The sequence below is a fragment of the Megalops cyprinoides genome, chromosome 23 (assembly GCF_013368585.1).
Source record: "Megalops cyprinoides isolate fMegCyp1 chromosome 23, fMegCyp1.pri, whole genome shotgun sequence".
In the NCBI taxonomy this organism is placed as follows: Eukaryota; Metazoa; Chordata; class Actinopteri; order Elopiformes; family Megalopidae; genus Megalops; species Megalops cyprinoides.
Genome location: NC_050605.1, coordinates 4173699 through 4190903, shown reverse-complemented (window position 1 = coordinate 4190903; position 17205 = coordinate 4173699). Strand labels below are relative to the sequence as shown.

Here is a 17205-nt window from a genome sequence, read left to right as displayed (position 1 = left end):
CTTGGACATGCTGAGATGGCGTTTCCCGCAAAAACCTCAGCCTCAACCACGCATCATCTGTGACGGAGGGGGAGGGGCTTATTCCAGTCAGTCAAACTGAGGGATGAGGGATGTCCAGACTAGTGTGGGCTGGAAATTTTTCTCTGACCCCCCTACCGCCACCCCCTCAGTAAGTTCCATGGAAACTTTAATGGCCTCTGTGAGTCAGAAGCAGTCGCAAGACTCGGTTTAACTCTCCCGGAAGGCGGACAAGATGCGCAAAATCCTTCCACATGCACAGCACATTTATTGTTCCCATGCAGCAGCAGGGCATTCTTAAAATAAAAAGGCATTCCTGTGCTTTTACATTTGTGTCCAGTAAACAATTGCTTGTGATAAAGCACAAAGTATTAAAAGCAAATGGAACCCAAGCTTTTTTGTTGATGATGGATTAGCGTATCTAACAATGTGGGTGAAACACGTGACCGTCCTCTGTGCCAAAACCCAAAGGCCATCGCCTCTTTGTGTGAAAACGAGGATTGCCACGTGGTGGACCCTGACACACACAGATATGATAACAGCACTGGAGGAAGCTCAGAGTCTCTCCCTCTAATCTAAATGGAGTCTGGGCTGTCTGAGCTCAGAGGAGGGTGCTTCACTGGAGATTCGGCAAAGGGAGAGGAAAAACCTGCCCAGCCCCTGCCCAAATCACAGGCTGGCCAGATAATTAAACATATTTCTGCTGCCTACCGTTATCCAATCAGAGTTAACTGAGGCCCTTTTTTAATATGTTAAACCACCAGCCACCAACTATTACCCAATCACAGATAACCAAACCCCCTGCTTTGTGTTTAAAAACAGTCTCTTGCAGGCTTTCCATTTTATTCTTTCCTTGCTCAGTGTAGTCCAGACTGTTTCACATCAACACGCTGCATGTTTCATGAGACAACTTTTTAAAAGCGTGTGTTTTTTATACTTGGGTTTTGAGAGGGGATTTTTCAATTAAGGAATAAAAAAAATACTGACTGTGGATACCATTAATGCAAAGAAAAATGTCATGAATGAGTGAAAGACTTCCAACACAGGTACGGAGCACACACTAAAAAAGCTGCTTCTGACTGAAACTGTTGTTGACCGGAGAACTAATTTGCATGACTAATTTGTTAACATGGAGACAAATAAATTAAAGCCCTCTGAGAACACAGGAAACATTTTTAACATTATGTTTAGAGCAAATGCACCTGCATTCTGCACTGCAGCAGACACATGACCTCACAAGCAACATCAAATCAAAATCAGTATTCAGGTATCAGCTCGATAAAGCCAAACTAATGAAAAGGCCAGATCAAGAGAAATCCCACACACTCAGTAGAACCCACAGGGTCTGTGGTGAGAAACACTGACTTTTCTGATAGCTTTACGCTACTGCATATTTTGACAAAGATCTCACTCTTTAAGGTGCTCATGCCGTAGGCAGGGTGCTACATATGAACCGCAGGTTCCTGTGGTGGCCAATGCGAGAGTTCTGGTCGGAATGTACCTTACCTGTGGGTGGGTCCATACTGAGGCGGTTCTCCTGGGTCCACCCCATGGGGCGGAGCCGCAGGTCCAGGTAGAAGAGCCAGGTGTCATGGGCGTCGCCCTCAATGCCAACATAACGCAGTTGCAAGCGGCCCCCAACATTTTGGATGACCTGTGCAGGCCAGTAGAGGAAGGGGTCGCAGAGGTCCTGCAGTTCCATCAGGGAGCCCTCTGTGATCAGGTCCACTGTGTTCTTCCCTCTTAGGGGCTGAGCCAAGCAGACAAGGGGAAGGGTTTAAATTGGTACACTGATGCATACAGTCTCAGAAAGCCTTCACACATGCACTTCCTGTATCCTATCGCACAATCAGGTGAGATCAGGTGATAGCAGTAAACACAAACAGGAAGTCTTTACTGTCTTACAGTGGGTGAGAACAGAGCAGTGAACCGTTGGGTGGATGTGCTTTGTGTGTGTGTACACATGTGTGTATATGTGCATGCACACGTTTGCTCACATGCATGTATGTGTATGTACGCAGACACACACATTTGAATGTGTATGCAAGTGTGTTTGTGTGTGACCGTGTGTGTATCCGTGTGTGTGTGTGTGTTGGGTGGGTGGGCATCTTCACGCAGCCACATTTTACTCAAGCATTACTTGAAAAACAATTTCTACTGAGTGCCCAATTGCATTTGAAATTGCAGTTTGTAAAAAATTTTCATATAGCCAATTTCTACAGTAAAGGGATTGTGGATAATTGGGATTGCCATCCCAGGGCCAAAGGAGAAACTTTAGTTTATAAGGTCAATTACAGTCTGTCAGTGTGAGATGCTCCCCTACAATCCAACAGCACCTACACAAAAGAGTGTTTCTTGAATGTTTCTTTGAATAATGAACACTTTGAAATACTACTGTCTGAAGAGCAATTTCTGGTATATTCACTGGTTTACACATGACTCCTTTGCAATATTATCTCATTCAGTCTCATCCTGCCAGTGTTCTCCACTTCCAAACCAATATCTGTAACATCCATCATTCCCAGCCACCCACTTCCCACATGCAGTAACAAACTGCATCGTGGGTACTTTCTATCACAATCTATTAGCACTTTCATTTTCAGCAGCCTTTGGACAGATACAGCTTTAACATTCCTTGATCTTTGAACATGAGCGTAACCGTTTGATCTTTGATTACACACATGGCATAAAATGCTCCCTGCAAGCCGTACCTGTCGACCTCAGTCATGTGCCTCTGCTGGAAACGTGACATTCGGGTAAAAGAGCATGTGGAGGAATGCTGTTGTTAGTCAGCCCCTGTTTATTTCCCTTTCTGTTGTAAATGTATCTGTATGGAAGCATAGGGCGTGCTCACCCCTTCAAGCAGGTTGGCCGGGGCGGTCCGAGAGCCGGTCAGCTCTTGGATCAGGAACTCGGTCCAGTCGCTGTACTTCTCCTTTATGGCTTTAAACAGAAGGACACACAAAAAGAAATAAAATCACTACAACAATGAAGCACTCACAAAGGGCTTTCAGAAACTATGTGTAGCACGAGAATGTTCAGTGTCGGTATGCCTGCAGAGTTTACCATCTGTATACTTTACAGCACAGTGTTTACTGAGGAACTACTAAAATGCTTAAGTGTTTACTGTGGGTATACTAAAATGCTTGAGTATTTATTGTGGGTATACTAAAATGCTTGAGTGTTTACTGTGAGTATACCAAATGCTTGGGTGTTTACTGTGAGTATAACAAATGCTTGGGTGTTTACTGTGGATATACAAAAATGCTACAGTGTTTACTGTGGGTATACAAAAATGCTACAGTGTTTACTGTGGGTATACTAACAGACTTTTACAGCAGAGTGTTCACTGTGGGTACACAAAAAATGCTTACATGTATCCTCTACATTTTTTCATAACTCATCCTGGATAATGATACATTTTTCAGTATTCATGCACAAATGCACAAATGCACATGCACACATCATTCAAAAACAAACACACTGATGAGAGAGAGAGAGAGAGAGGTGGCAGCAGGTGATGGCAGTGCAGAGATTGTAAATTACTCCAAATATGCATACCGGAGCATTCAATCAATCATAACAACAACAATAAAACTCCTTTCGGCTTCCCATCCCTCACTCAGAACCATGGCAATTTATGTTTCACAGTACACATTGTGGGGTGTTGATTTCATGTGTTCCAAGTTCCGACTCGATTCAGCCAGGATAACCCGCCCAAATAAAGAGAAGGAATTAATTACCATTTTCCACCTGTTTCCTGTTTTTGTTCCTTGTGGCGCAACAAAAAATGAAAGCACAGATCTTTAGGATACATATTTTAAGAGTACTCAGAGAGGACTGAAGATCTGCAGATAATCTACTGCATACTCAACAGCCCAGCATAGGAGACGGGTCAAACAGTCACACACCTAGGACACAGATTACAATCAATGCTTTGCTTTCGGAACATTACAGAGGGCGTCTCCCGCAGTGGGCAAGCTAAAGAACACAGGAGAAAATGCATACTGTCTCAGTACTAATGGTACTGTTACAAAGACTTCCACAGTCAATCACATTCTTGAACACCACCAAAATAAAACATGCCCCTCTGTCCCGCAGCTATCTTGATTAATGTGATGCAATGACAAAGCTCTGGAATTCATTAGCCATCATGTCCTGTGGTGAAATTTAACACACGGCTGAAATCTCAATTTTGCAATCAAAATTCTTCCGGCAAACCAATTTGCTTGTGATGACTAAAACAATCCAAATGTGAGGTGCACAGAAGGCTGCTCTGGTGCTACATCATAAGACACGATTAAGTAAAAAAAGGAATCGGCTGTGAATTTCTCATAGTTATTTTAATTAACAAGCTTGTTAATTACGAAGTCTAGTCAACAACAGGGTAAGGGCAATTATGATTCAAAGGTAGATTCACTGTCTCTATGTGCATTATATCTTTCCTCTGTCTTCTTTTTGGGTGTCACTTTGTAACTACTGTTTTTACTCAATCTCTCTCTCTCTCTCTCTCTCTCTCATTCGCTTTTACTCTCCTGAGCTGGCTTGCTCTCTCTTGCATACTCTCTAGCTCTCTCTCTCTCTCTCTCTCTGATCTTTCACATACAGAAATAGATAAACTATTTTTACAGTTCCTGTATAGATTAATCATCACACTGTTCTGAAAAAAATATCACGTGCCACAGTGGCAGCTTTGACATTTGAACTGCAGGTCCAGACTGCAGCTTCCATTGTCAGGCCTTAAAGAACTGACAGAGGGGTTGATGTGGGACTACGCTTCCCATGATTCCCTGGCAGCCCTGCCTGCTGTCCTCCTCTCTTCCTCCAGGAGGGGCATTGCTTGTGGAATGTCCAGGGGATACTCACTGGGGATACAAAGCTTCAAGTTTATCTGAGCAATTCTGTCTGCCTCTTTCAGATGGACAGGGATTGCCACAACCTTTAACCCTTTCGCGCATTCGGTCACACCGGTGTGATTAACCCTTTCACGCCTACGGTTAAACCAGTGTGATTACAAGACTAGATTGGAAAAATTCTAGCTAGCACTAGCTTTGAGGAAACAGTGATTTAATGTTACAAAGTCTACCAAATGTGGCAGTGAAAACTATGAGAAGCTTAATAACGCTAATGAAACCATAACGAACCTTGTAACATAACATGTGCACTACTTAGCGTAAAATAAGTCACGTACGAAAGGGTTAAGAGATTTTAAGTCACAAGCCTACTTAAATCAAGAAGCAAGTTTTATGTAATAATACATCCTTGATTGTGTTTAGTATGTTGCACTTCTGCTTCTGCTTCTGAGTCTGCTTCACTTCCTAACCCATGACTGACACTGACTGGTGGGCACATTGAGTGACCTTGCAATATCCTACACAGCTCAATCTGTAGACTGAAGAATTCACCAGCGCTAAGAGCCCTCTGAAGAGCCATCAATCTCGCTTTTCTTAGTTAGTCCCTGCTTCACCTAAAGTGGTTGAATCCAGCTCTGAAAAACACCTTCCTGCTCCACATGGTTCAGTGGGTAAAGCAGTGGTTTGTAGCACGTGGCGTTTGTCGGTTTTTTGATTTGATTAAATTTGGAGACAGAGCCCTGCCGAGAACGACGGCCCAGGCAAAATCAAGGAGAGATTAGAGGTATTCACTCCCTGTCTCTAACCCTCTCTGCAAAAACTCTACCCCCTCCCCTTCCCCCCACACTCCCTCTCCTCTTGCCCATTCCCCACTCCTTACCCAGCATGCACCAGGAATGCAAATAATCACCCCACCCGTGGGCTTAAAGTGCTTCAGCCATACAAAGTTGATTTGCACAAAATAATGAATGCATCAGTAACACCCCTAGAAAATTCTCTAGTTTGCAAATGCTTCTCTGTAGATCAGAAAACACAGCAAATGTCTATTATGCAAAACACATATTTGCATATCTTATAAAAATCTGTAACAAAAAACCAGTTTGATTTAAAAACCTTATTTTCACATAATCAGAGCAATTATTTGTAAGGCAAGGAAGAGGCACTGTTGTAATACAATGGTACTATTGATCATAAATGACAGCTCTCTAATTGTGTAAAAAAATGCAATTACTGTCAAACCTTTTGATGTTGCATTTATTAAAAGAGCGTATTTTCCATGAGGCACTGAACATATTTTGCAGTACTACGACACCATCAGGAGAGCCTGGAAAAAAAAAAACTGCATAGAAACAGGATGGTGATTTTAAATGAGGGGAGAAGCACCTGATAAATCTGTGTGTACCAGCTCACAGCCCTGCACTGTAAAAGGAGGCGCTGATCTCCACAAGGGTCGCTCCAACACCACGCCCCTTTACTGCATGACCGAACTCCAGCGTTCAGTCAAACTTGCTCACACCCATGTGAATGAAAGCGGGAGCCTTTCAGAGGAATTTTCCTGGCTTCATTATATTCATCATATTGTTTCCCTCAGCAAGTGAAAGAGCAGCGACTCTATTACCATCCTGTATGAAGTGATTTTACTGTGAAGGAAGATCACCAGCTGACAGCAGCTCTGTGTAAGTAAGTTATTTACGGTACCGTGGTGCATCAGGGTGTTATTAGCCGCGCCGTGAGGCCAAGCGAGCAACAGCGCTTTACGCAGGAACAATTAATTGAAAATCACAGATACGTTGTGTGTCACAAGGTCGCCGAACACGTGGTGGGTGTTTTCCATCTAGTTGTTGTGGCAGAATTGCTCAGACTTGCAGCAGGAGCACCTGTGCTTGGGGCACAGGCACAAAACTCGGCAGTATGTGGCCATCACCAATGTTGTATTCAAGCAATGCCCTGGTTTTTGGTGACGCTTGGTGACATGAATGCTGCCAAGTTCATTTACAGATGTAGTGCTACTTCAGATGACCAGTTATTTTGAAAATCCACAAATTCATTCTAATTTGTGACAGATATCCAGCTTTTTGACCTTCTACCTGGTCAGGCATTATCACAACACAAATACTGCTGTAACATTCTTTTATGTACAACTCTTTCATGTACCACTGAATGCAAATAAGAAATAGGGGGTTTGGTCAGTGTTGCCGTCAAAGACGCAAATGTCGAGGAGGCTACCAAAATGCTACTAATCCTCACCATGCATCACTAAAACCACAGTATCTGAGCTTCCATCAGGTTAAGAATAAGACAGCATTCTACGCATCAACGTGCATTGTACTTTATTTATATTTTTATTTAATGTTCAAGACATCTGAAGACTTTGTTTGATCTATGTGCGATGATTGTCTTCAAGAGTCATCCGCCATGTTGAATTTCTGTCAATGGTTCAAACGCAGAATTCCAATCCATGTTTTTTTAACAGAGTTCATTTGACATGGACATCTGTGACAAGATTTTTCAAAATGTGATATGAAGCAAATATAGTAAGTGAGGGAATATTAACTTCAGCTTCAGCCGAGTACTGAATGAATTCCACCCTTATCATGTGTACCATGTATCATTAATCATTAATTTATACTTCATGAAAGAGCATCTCATTGAAGGAGCAATTTAATGACATATCTGACAGTACATCTGAGGCATCTGATTTGACCTGACAGAAAAAGAACGGTAGCCCCCTGAAAGCTATTTCCTGATCACTGAGGTTTCATTACCTCAGGAACACCCTTTTGATTGAGTGAGCCATATTAAATTGTATTAATGAAAAGGTCTTCTACACACCCACACACACCAACTGAGCAAAACCAACTCCTTTCCAGCAAAAAACAAAGCAGTTGCAAATCAGCAAATGGAGATAGCAGTGTCAATGCCAGCCTCTTTATCCACCCCCCCCCCTCCCCCCCCCTCCCATCCCTCAGTCATTTGGGTAACAAAGCAGGCTGGCCATTTTCCTTTGAATTCCCGCTGCAGTCAGTTGTACTATGTTTTGAATGGACCATTCATTATTTGTTTTGAAATAAAGATTGAGAGCCGCTGAGAAGACAAGGTTTCAAGCTTCACAACAGACAGGAGTCAGCAGAGTCTCAGCAATGCCACATTTGACCTCTGAACTTTGTTGCTGTAGGGCTCTCAGTGCCGTTCCACAATCTAGGAATTGTTTTTAAGGCTTTTTTTCCTATCTTTTGGTCAGCACCAATTTGTAATGCGCATAACATGTAACAATACAAAATGTAACAACATGGTACTGCCAACCAGTACTGCCCCAATTTGGGTTATACACACATTAGGCACCATATTAATACAAAGCAGTGTCACTATCGACTTAAACTCAAAGCTAAAGTCTAAATGATAAGGTTTCTGAGCAACCTCTTGTCATGTCTTGTACATTCTCTGTACAAAACAACAAACTAGAAAAAAATATTAAATGAAATTTAAAAAAAAAACAAATGAGACCAAAGTGCAGCGGTGAGGATGGCACTCAAATTTCAGAGCTGACTGCGTCTCTCTGCCACCTGCTTGTCCCTTGCTTTCCGTTGAATCCCCAAACTCGTTGCCGCAAAGACCCTGGTAACAGGACCTCCAGCATCAAAGCACCCACCCACCTCAACTAATAAATATTTAGGGAGACTCCATATTGTGACATCATAATCTTGAATTTTAATTGTTTAAATCAGAATCCTTTTAAAAGGTTTTCCTTTAGCCTAAAATGATTAACTTACTCCAAAGTAAACCCAGTTCCAACATTCTGACCAACCAAAAGGGGGAAAATTCCAATGGAGTCCAACTGTAAAGATGATACAGTGGTCTCACCCCTCTGCATCGCAGTAAAGCCGTCACACTAGAATGTCTGAATGCGATAGTCTGTTGTTATGGAGTAACAGTATGGCACAGGGAGTAAGGCACTGGGATTGTATCCAGGAAATTGCACTTCTGTTGTACCCATGAGTAACATACTTAATCTGCACTGCCTGAGTAAATATCCATCTGAATGAAGCAATCATATAAGCTCTGTAAGCCCCTCTGAATGAGAATATTTACAAAGCAAGTAATTAAAAATCAATGATCTGTGGGTACACAAAGTGGATCGAAACTGCAGCTACAGCATTATGGTTTTTAACATTAATAGACACGCAATGAGATACATCTAATGAAATGCCTTACTCATTTTTGCTCCCTTTTTTTTTTGCAAAAGTTATTGATCATTATGATTATTAAGCATATATGAATTTCTATACAATCAAAGCTTAAAAGTTGCTACTGATCAGTACTGCAGTACTTATATTTAGCTTAGCTACCTGGCCATGGGCTGAGGTTGTTGACCCCCCCACCCGCGCACACACACACACACACACACACACACACACACAGTCTGGACATTATAAAGAGGGGGAAGAACGGGGGATAAGGTGGAGGAGGGATGCCATGAACAGCGGATGCTGAAAGGAAATGGAAAATGGGACTTTCATGGTTCAGGATTGGACTGGTTTGTCTATGTTCATTTAATTGTGTACAGACGGTCTGAAAATTCTCATCCCAGATCTTCATTCTGAACTTCAATGATAGTAAGGCAAAGTTTAGCACATGCTGGAACGTCATGTATTATACATACAGCAATCACATTCACTATCCCCTGCAGAGGCGAAGGACACACATGACTCCGTCGGAGAGACTTGGATTGGGTGGGGGTGGGGTGACGGTGTCTGTCTCAGCACCCAGGGGTGCGCCCTCGCTAACAAGCTCCCCGGGCGACGGGAGCGGCCGCCGTCGCGCTAATTGGGCGGCTCAGGGCTGGAGTGGGGACGCAGACACGTGAGAGCTTGGCTGGCTTTCGTCTCATCACTGTAGAGTTTCTATTGAGGCCACCTGACAAACACGCTAACATGCTAGCATGCTTTCAGATAGAGGCTCACATGGGGCTGCTGGGAATGAGAAAGCTGCAGGCTCCCCCAAGCTGATCAGCACCTCCAGGTCTCAAAAGGAGACTTTCACAGACTGACACCTCCACTGCACCTGAAGCAGCGTGGGTGTATTCTGCCAGGTGCCTCCTTGGCCCCTTCCCAGCGGTGATACAATTAGAGGCATGTCAATCCCCGCCTGGTTGAAACACACAGCAACCGAGTGCAACAGCGTTGCAACACAACTTGTTTCCACTGTATTCTTTTTGCAATGCATTCAGCACAAGCAGGTAGGAGTGCCTTAAAAAAAGTTTTTGCAACAAAAGTGAGCCATTTCTTTGATACCGTAAAGGTCAGCTTTTTCTTTGCCGAGGCAAAGGTGAGCCAGGTCTTTGTGACCCCCTTTATGTAAAAATATGCACGCAGACAGAGAGACAAACGTCTCATGTTTTCAGAGTGAGGCTCAATTAAGTACCCATGCAGCCTGAAGCTTTCAACCCAGTCAGGGCTGTGGAATTTTTTTGTTCACTGACACATCTGAAAAAGCTGGTACATTCACTGTGGCGCCACACTTATGTGTTCAAACTAGCTTCTCGTCCTTCAGCCTACCCACCGTGTGGCCAACGATACAGATTTAATTAAAAACAACGTTCACTGGCGGGATTGACTGCTTGTCGAGCTTTGCATAAAGGACACTGTTTGGCATTGTGCGGCTCGCCTTGTACATTTTCTGCACGAGGGTGTGGGTGTGCTTCACAAACGCCTTTCTAAAAAACAGTCCTTTAAATGGACTGAATGCGCCGAATTAGGTGTGGCCTTGTCGTTCGGCGCAGGGTGTAAAGAACAGCCTCGGCGCGCCGCGGTTCTCTGTCCATGTGATTGTGGCCTCTGGCCCTGCTCGCTGAGCAAAGCAGACGCCTCAGGAGGGACTGGCTCCGAAAACCTTGATTGCCGTAATTTAGGAGCTGGAGGGGGCAGGGGTGCGGGGGACAAGCGCACGTGGCACCTCAAGACTATCAGCCCCGTTAGGAACAATCCAACCCAAAGCTATGGTAGTGGTGATGAGGACGAAAAGAAAAATTTCGGTCACTTATTACACACTCCCCCCGCCCCCTCCCCCTTTCAGCCTGTAATGTGACCTCCACACCGTGGCACGCTCACAGCACTTTACCTGAATCTCTCCCGCTCTCTAAATGAGGCTGCACACATTCATTTAAACCCGGCACCCTGATTGGTGTGCCGCAATCTGCGCTTCTCAGAACACACTGTACCGTTTTTACAGTGCCACTGCAGACCACACTCAGTGCTGATAGACAGTGGAACAGAGAGCACTTTTCAAGCGCTGATACAGAATACATTGTGTACTTTAACAGAACTGAAGCAAAAAATATTGCTGATACAGAGTAGACCTCACTGAGTATTTTTACAGTAATAATATAGAGCACAAAGTGCATTTTTACAGTAACAATATACATTTTTACAGAAACAAAAAGTAACACTTAACCCTTAAGTAACCCTTAATTTTTCCACAACGATGATTCTGTTGTTCATCCACGATGAACAACAGAATCGCTTTCACAGTGTAAGGGAAACAGCAGTGTACACACGCACTCACAAAATGTGCTGTTACTAAGTGAAATTTTTCAGATAATTTGCGTAATGCTGTAATATCCAGCGCGGTCCGCAGATCGCTAAAAACTGCCCCGCTGTGAGGTCCCAGACAGGCATGTCTGTTTGGCTTTTCTCCGGCTCCATTTATATGGCAAATCCTCCAGTGCTAATTTAGTCTCCCATTTGCAAATGATAATTTCACAAAGTCATTATTTCTGTCAGGCTCATCCTCTCTAAGCTGATTACTGTGCCGTTTCACCTTAATTTGGAGAGTGAGAGCAGCTCCACATGCACTCGAGTGCCCCTAATGCCTTTACAAAACAGCAAAAAGGTTCGCCACTTCGCCCCTAACTCATGCGAATGTTGCTAAATGAGCAGAAGGGGGGGGAAAGTTTGCAGCGTCTGCCTCATCTTTGCCACCATGACACTTCCGTCAAGCCTCAAGGCTGAGTCCTTCACCTCATTGGTGCTCATCTCGGATTCTGTGGTGATATCTCCCACTTTGCCACTTCAGAGACAGGCACCTGTCAACAGGTGACAACTACTGCCCACCCCTGAAACATTCTCATCTCAAGCACCCCCGTAAAATGTCATTTCAAATGGACTCATGAGGGGGAACGTAAGCATGTTCTGGAACAGGAACGTAGATGGATCCTAAGGTGAGGATGTAACCGAGGATGGGAATGTAAGTAGGGAATGTAACATTTTGGAATGAGAATGCACACTTGCTCTAGAATGGGAACATAAATGTGTTCTGGAATGGGAATTTTCCAGATGCTACGAAACATGGCTGGCTGCATAAATTGTAGCCTGGAGTCAATGACTAAACAGGAAGTCACACCTAGATTATTCATCTAATATCACTGATCATATAAAGCACAAATAAACTAAACAAGCATAAGCATGACTTACATAAGCAGTTATCATTCTTACTGTTCAGCTAGGCAAGCTGGAAGCGTTCTAGCTAGCAAGGGTAATAGTAACTTGCAATGTGTTCAACTGAAATGGGATTGGATGATTTCAAAGTTTTGCTGTCCTTTTCCACACAAACAAGGTGTACTAGCTGCTACTCTAGTTACCTGGCCAGCTAGTCAGCTGTTGGCTTAGAAAAGCTCTAGTTAGCTAGATGTAAAAAAAAAAAAAAAAAAAAAAACTAAAGCTTTAAAAATAAAGTGAAAAGACAACAGAAGCAGAGAGCCAATTTGTTTTCTTGTATTTTTAATCTGACTTTAGCTGCAGAACCAGATAAGGCAATTGCAGCAGCCAATCAGGCAACTATTCTGTTCGCTGTAGTCTAAGCAGCCAGAAAAGATGAAGGAGGGGAAGCAATTGAGGCAGACACTGAGCACATTAATGGAGGAGCCATTCAGCAATATCATTTCAAAAGAACTTACAGATTGAACTTGGACTGGAAACAACAAAAACAACAACAAAATGAAGTAAAACTGGAAATATAACACAGATACAGAAAAAATGTCACCCTGGAACTGCTTCTAAAATTTAGCTAATAACATTTTCCTGCCTTGTTAACACAGACCCAAGTTTAAAGTGAGGGTATGGCTAACTCACTGGGCGAAATTTTGTCAGCCTACATTTATATCCAATGGACAAACTTATTTTACACTACTCTCACAGGCAAAATAGTACCAGTATCATTGCTTGCCTTAAACTGCATTATGCAACCACCCACTGGACTTGGTGATTGTACTCTGACAAGACAGTAGCTGGGTGCTGGATTTCGGTCCTGAGTTACTGTCTCATCTGTTTGCTTAACCTTTATTTGTCCAGGAAAGCTAAGTGCGAGTTAATCTCTTATTTACAGTGATCAGGAGGGACTAAGAAGCGGAGGGGGTGAAGGGATTACGGGGCCAGACCACTGTGCCATGCCAGAGTGGTGTGATTTGCCTCAAGCGCCCTGGTGCCAATGTAAGGTGGCCAGTGGCAAAGCTCGGGCCGACAAGCCAACGAATACGGATTCGCCCTCCAAAGTCAGGAAGTGCAGCGCCACAAAGCGAGTCTGCGGCTGTTGCTATGCAACCCCGGCTCCTTTGAACTCTTTGGATAGATTCAGACTGAGTTTCCGCGCAGTCGTCGACGGACGGGCCATTTCCATTGAACGTGCAACAGCGCCCGTGTCTCTCTCATTTTTTTGTCCTTTTCTTCCTCCTTGCGCAATACCCCATTTATCTCCCAGATGCACCTGTTCAGCAGTTACGTACTGCAGTGTCGGTTTAGCTCTGAATTTAGTCGTAGCGCTGTGCAACTCCCCAAACAAACAGGCAAACCACGGGCTAGGATTCTACTGTCCCGAGGCAGCTTAGATTTTTATTTCTGGTGCTGGAAGATTTTTCTTCCCGCTGAAAAGAATTTCAGTAGCACTGCTCGAGTGTGTCCACTGCTATCATCATCATCACCATCATCAACTGAAATAGACATGATGCATGCCATGTTGCTTCCAACAGGGACGAGAGAGGAACAGAAGCTACAGCGCACACTGCTCGCACAACACGTCTGTGGAGCTAAGGTAATATGATAATGTTTCTACTGTGTTGCATGGATATCGAGGTTATGTTACCATTGCCAGAGATGCTGGTATACGGTCCGGTATTCCCCTGTACTGCCTTCTAATCTTACACTTAATTAAATGAGAATGATGTGTAGAAGGAACCACCGATTATCACAAACCTTGTGTTACCTTGCCCCTCTGACCGCTCAGCAGGTACCACTGCCCTGTTATTCTGCCTAGCTGGGCCTGTAAAATCCTCTCAGCTCATTTCCAGGGTGAGGAAATGCATGTAATGAGAGTAGAGAGCCAGCACATTGCAGGAACCGGCAAGGAAATGTTGAAACTCTGCCTCAGCCTGTTCAGCTCAGAACACAATCCACTGCTGACCATGCCCAGCTATGTCTGCACAACACCAGCTTCACATATTCGACACAACCTAAATAACACCACCCGCATTTGGCAACCAAATACAAAGCAAAAGTAATGATAACTCTCCAATGAAAACTCCACAACTTCTGGGCACCTTGTCATCCCTCTCCAAAAGGGTCCATCCGCTCGGTGACGTCTATCCTCTCCTCTGGCCCCCCAGTGGTGAAATGAGCTCCCCAAAACAGTCACTGCTTAATGACGGACAGTCTTCCACTGTACACTGAAGACTTGTCTGCTCAAACTGCATCTCCAAGTCTGAAATATGCATGCTATATCCTCAAACTAATTTGCTGTGTCCTCAAACTTCCTCCTGAGCTTTCTGTGACAGCATGACAACAGAACATGGTGGGTTATGCAAGGACTCCTACTATCGGATTGTGACACATGATTTAGTGTCCTCTCAGCTCTTAGCAGAGCTACGTTGCTTGCATTTTCTAAGTCACTCAAATAAATATGTATGAGCATCTAGTAAATTACTATATGTAAACATGTAGTATGTTAATGGCAGCCGTTTCTTTTATTTCATGGACTTTTGGAGCACCTGGTTCTCTCTGCGTACATACATCCATTCAGGATACAGGAGAAGCATTTGAAGGCTACATCAGACAGAGAGCTAAGTCAGATTCTGTGAGCAACACCCTGCCCAGAGGAAGGGGATGGTATGATGAGTTTGACTACATTTCCCATCTCTCTCTGCTTCAAGTTCTATGACATCATCAGTCCCCGCCAGCACCTTACCCTCCAGACCGTGTCACTCTGAGTTTAAAGTCTTGGAAAAGTTCACAAAGACAAACTTACAAGCTACAGATGGAAATGTGTCATAACTAGCAACCTGTTCAATGTACTCAGAAGTGTAACCTTTAATTTCAAAGAAATGAAACCGTGCACACATGTACCACCTGGTGTTCCTTCATTATAAAGTCATAAACCATTACATTGCACCAGTGGCTACTCTCACTCGTGTCCAGATTTTGAAAGGGCGTTATAGCAAGGGAGTTCCATGCTTGCTATCTCTGCAGCAGTGACAAGCAGGCATGTCTATTCCCAAAGGAACGAGGAGGGACACTGGAGTGACCGACACAAAAAGAACAGACAGCGAGACATGCAGTAAGGAGAAGATGAAATCAAACAGACTGATGGAATCTGCTTATCTGAATGCAGAAAAAAAAAAGATAAGAGACATGCGTTCTATTGTTACACAGCTGGCATGAGCAGGTAGGCGGAGTTAGGAGGCTGACAGCACTGCTTACCTTTTCTTAGGTAAACGTTATCTGAGAAACAAAAAGAGATAAAGAGAATTGTGACAATGCAGCTGGGATGGTTACTCAAAAAATGCCAAAGCATGACACCACTTTCCTTACCAATAGCTGCAAACCTATGCTCAACTATTCAAAATATAAATAGAAAGACGCAAGGCAGATGAATCACAAGTTTATGCAGCTAAGAAAGATTGTGACTGTGGTTAGAATTCCAAGTGAATGTATCACGGCAGGTCATACATTTTTACTTAACTGTGCTTAGAGATAAAAGGTAAAATCCTTTTTTTCCAAACTTTTTGGGGTCCTAGGCTTCTCAGTTACTCATTTATTAAATTAAAAATTCAGGAGAATTACTGAAAAATATCACTCATCTCTACATGCTGGATGCTGGGGAAAGTGGACAGAGTATTTTCTGAAGTTGGCTCTTGCATCCATAACACCTTTAACTGCAGACAAGAATTATTTTCTTGTCATTTTCATTGAATTCTGGCTGGTACAACAGTGTGAGGGAGATGACACATTACAAATTACTTAGATAGAAATCATGCACCCAAACCATCAGTAAACTGGTAATGACTGAATTCTGAATGCTCCTTCTGAAATCTAACCTGTGACAGAGTCACATAACCCATTCTCCTGGATGTTCCACTGAGACACACTGAAAAATAAAGCACCCAGACCCTCAGCTTCAAGTGTCAGGTGGACATCATAAGACTATGACTTTTAAAAGCCTTCCCTGAACCACCCTTCCCACACTCTCACACACACACACACACACACAGCTTCTGTAATCACAACCACAATGTCATCATTACGTAATCCAAAGATTACCTTATCTTATTTCAACACTGAACAGGGTATAACCCAAAACAATTAACATCAAAACATCTGAAACATGAAAGGACTAACATATCAGTGAAGAAGTTCACACCATAATGGAAATATATAGATCTGGAGGTCATCAGAAATACTGCTCTTAATCCATTCTAGACTCAAAGAACACTTCTGGAGGTAGATCTGGTCACATTTTAATTTCTGCAGCATGCTTGATTCTTTTCTCCTAAAATCCAGTACATTCGAGATCCCGGTACATTCGAGATTGTTGACAAGTGACTATATCCGTACCAACACTCCTGAAACTGACTGATGTGACTGAATGTCATGGCATTCTATGTTTTCCTTAAGTCCTCTGGGGAGCCTTTAATGGGTAAATAAGGCATCCTAACGTGATGACTGCAGAAGGAAAAATACACTAGCACGTGCTCAGCAAGACCGCAGGCCGAAACTCTCTGCATGGCTGGCTGATTCTGGCATGCAAGTCAGTGCATTGTACACATGGGTAAGGAGCAGGGCTCATAACCCAAAAGCTGCTGGTTCAACCTCTACATGAGACACTGCTGTGGTACCTTCGGGCAAGGTGCTTCAAGCAGTATAAATGGATCATGCAAAAACCTAAACTAGTAAGAGGATCTGCTAGGCAAGCTAATGTCTCCACATATGAGCAATGTATTAGCTACTGTAGCCAGGTGACATTTGTTGCAAATTAACAGCTCTCTATAAGACTTGATTTTTTCCATCCTGTT

At 43.4% G+C, this 17205-nt stretch overlaps 1 protein-coding gene across 1 annotated transcript in view; it reads right to left on the bottom strand.

The window, feature by feature from the left end:
• The window catches only part of sfmbt2 (Scm like with four mbt domains 2), a 59290-nt gene that overhangs the window by 25711 nt on the left and 16374 nt on the right, over positions 1 to 17205 (bottom strand). The window contains exons 5-6 of the mRNA XM_036517815.1: positions 2873 to 2961; positions 1525 to 1768 (exon numbers count right to left, since the gene is read on the bottom strand). Coding sequence (XP_036373708.1) covers positions 1525 to 1768; positions 2873 to 2961 — 333 coding nt within the window. The remainder of the gene's footprint in view (positions 1 to 1524; positions 1769 to 2872; positions 2962 to 17205) is intronic.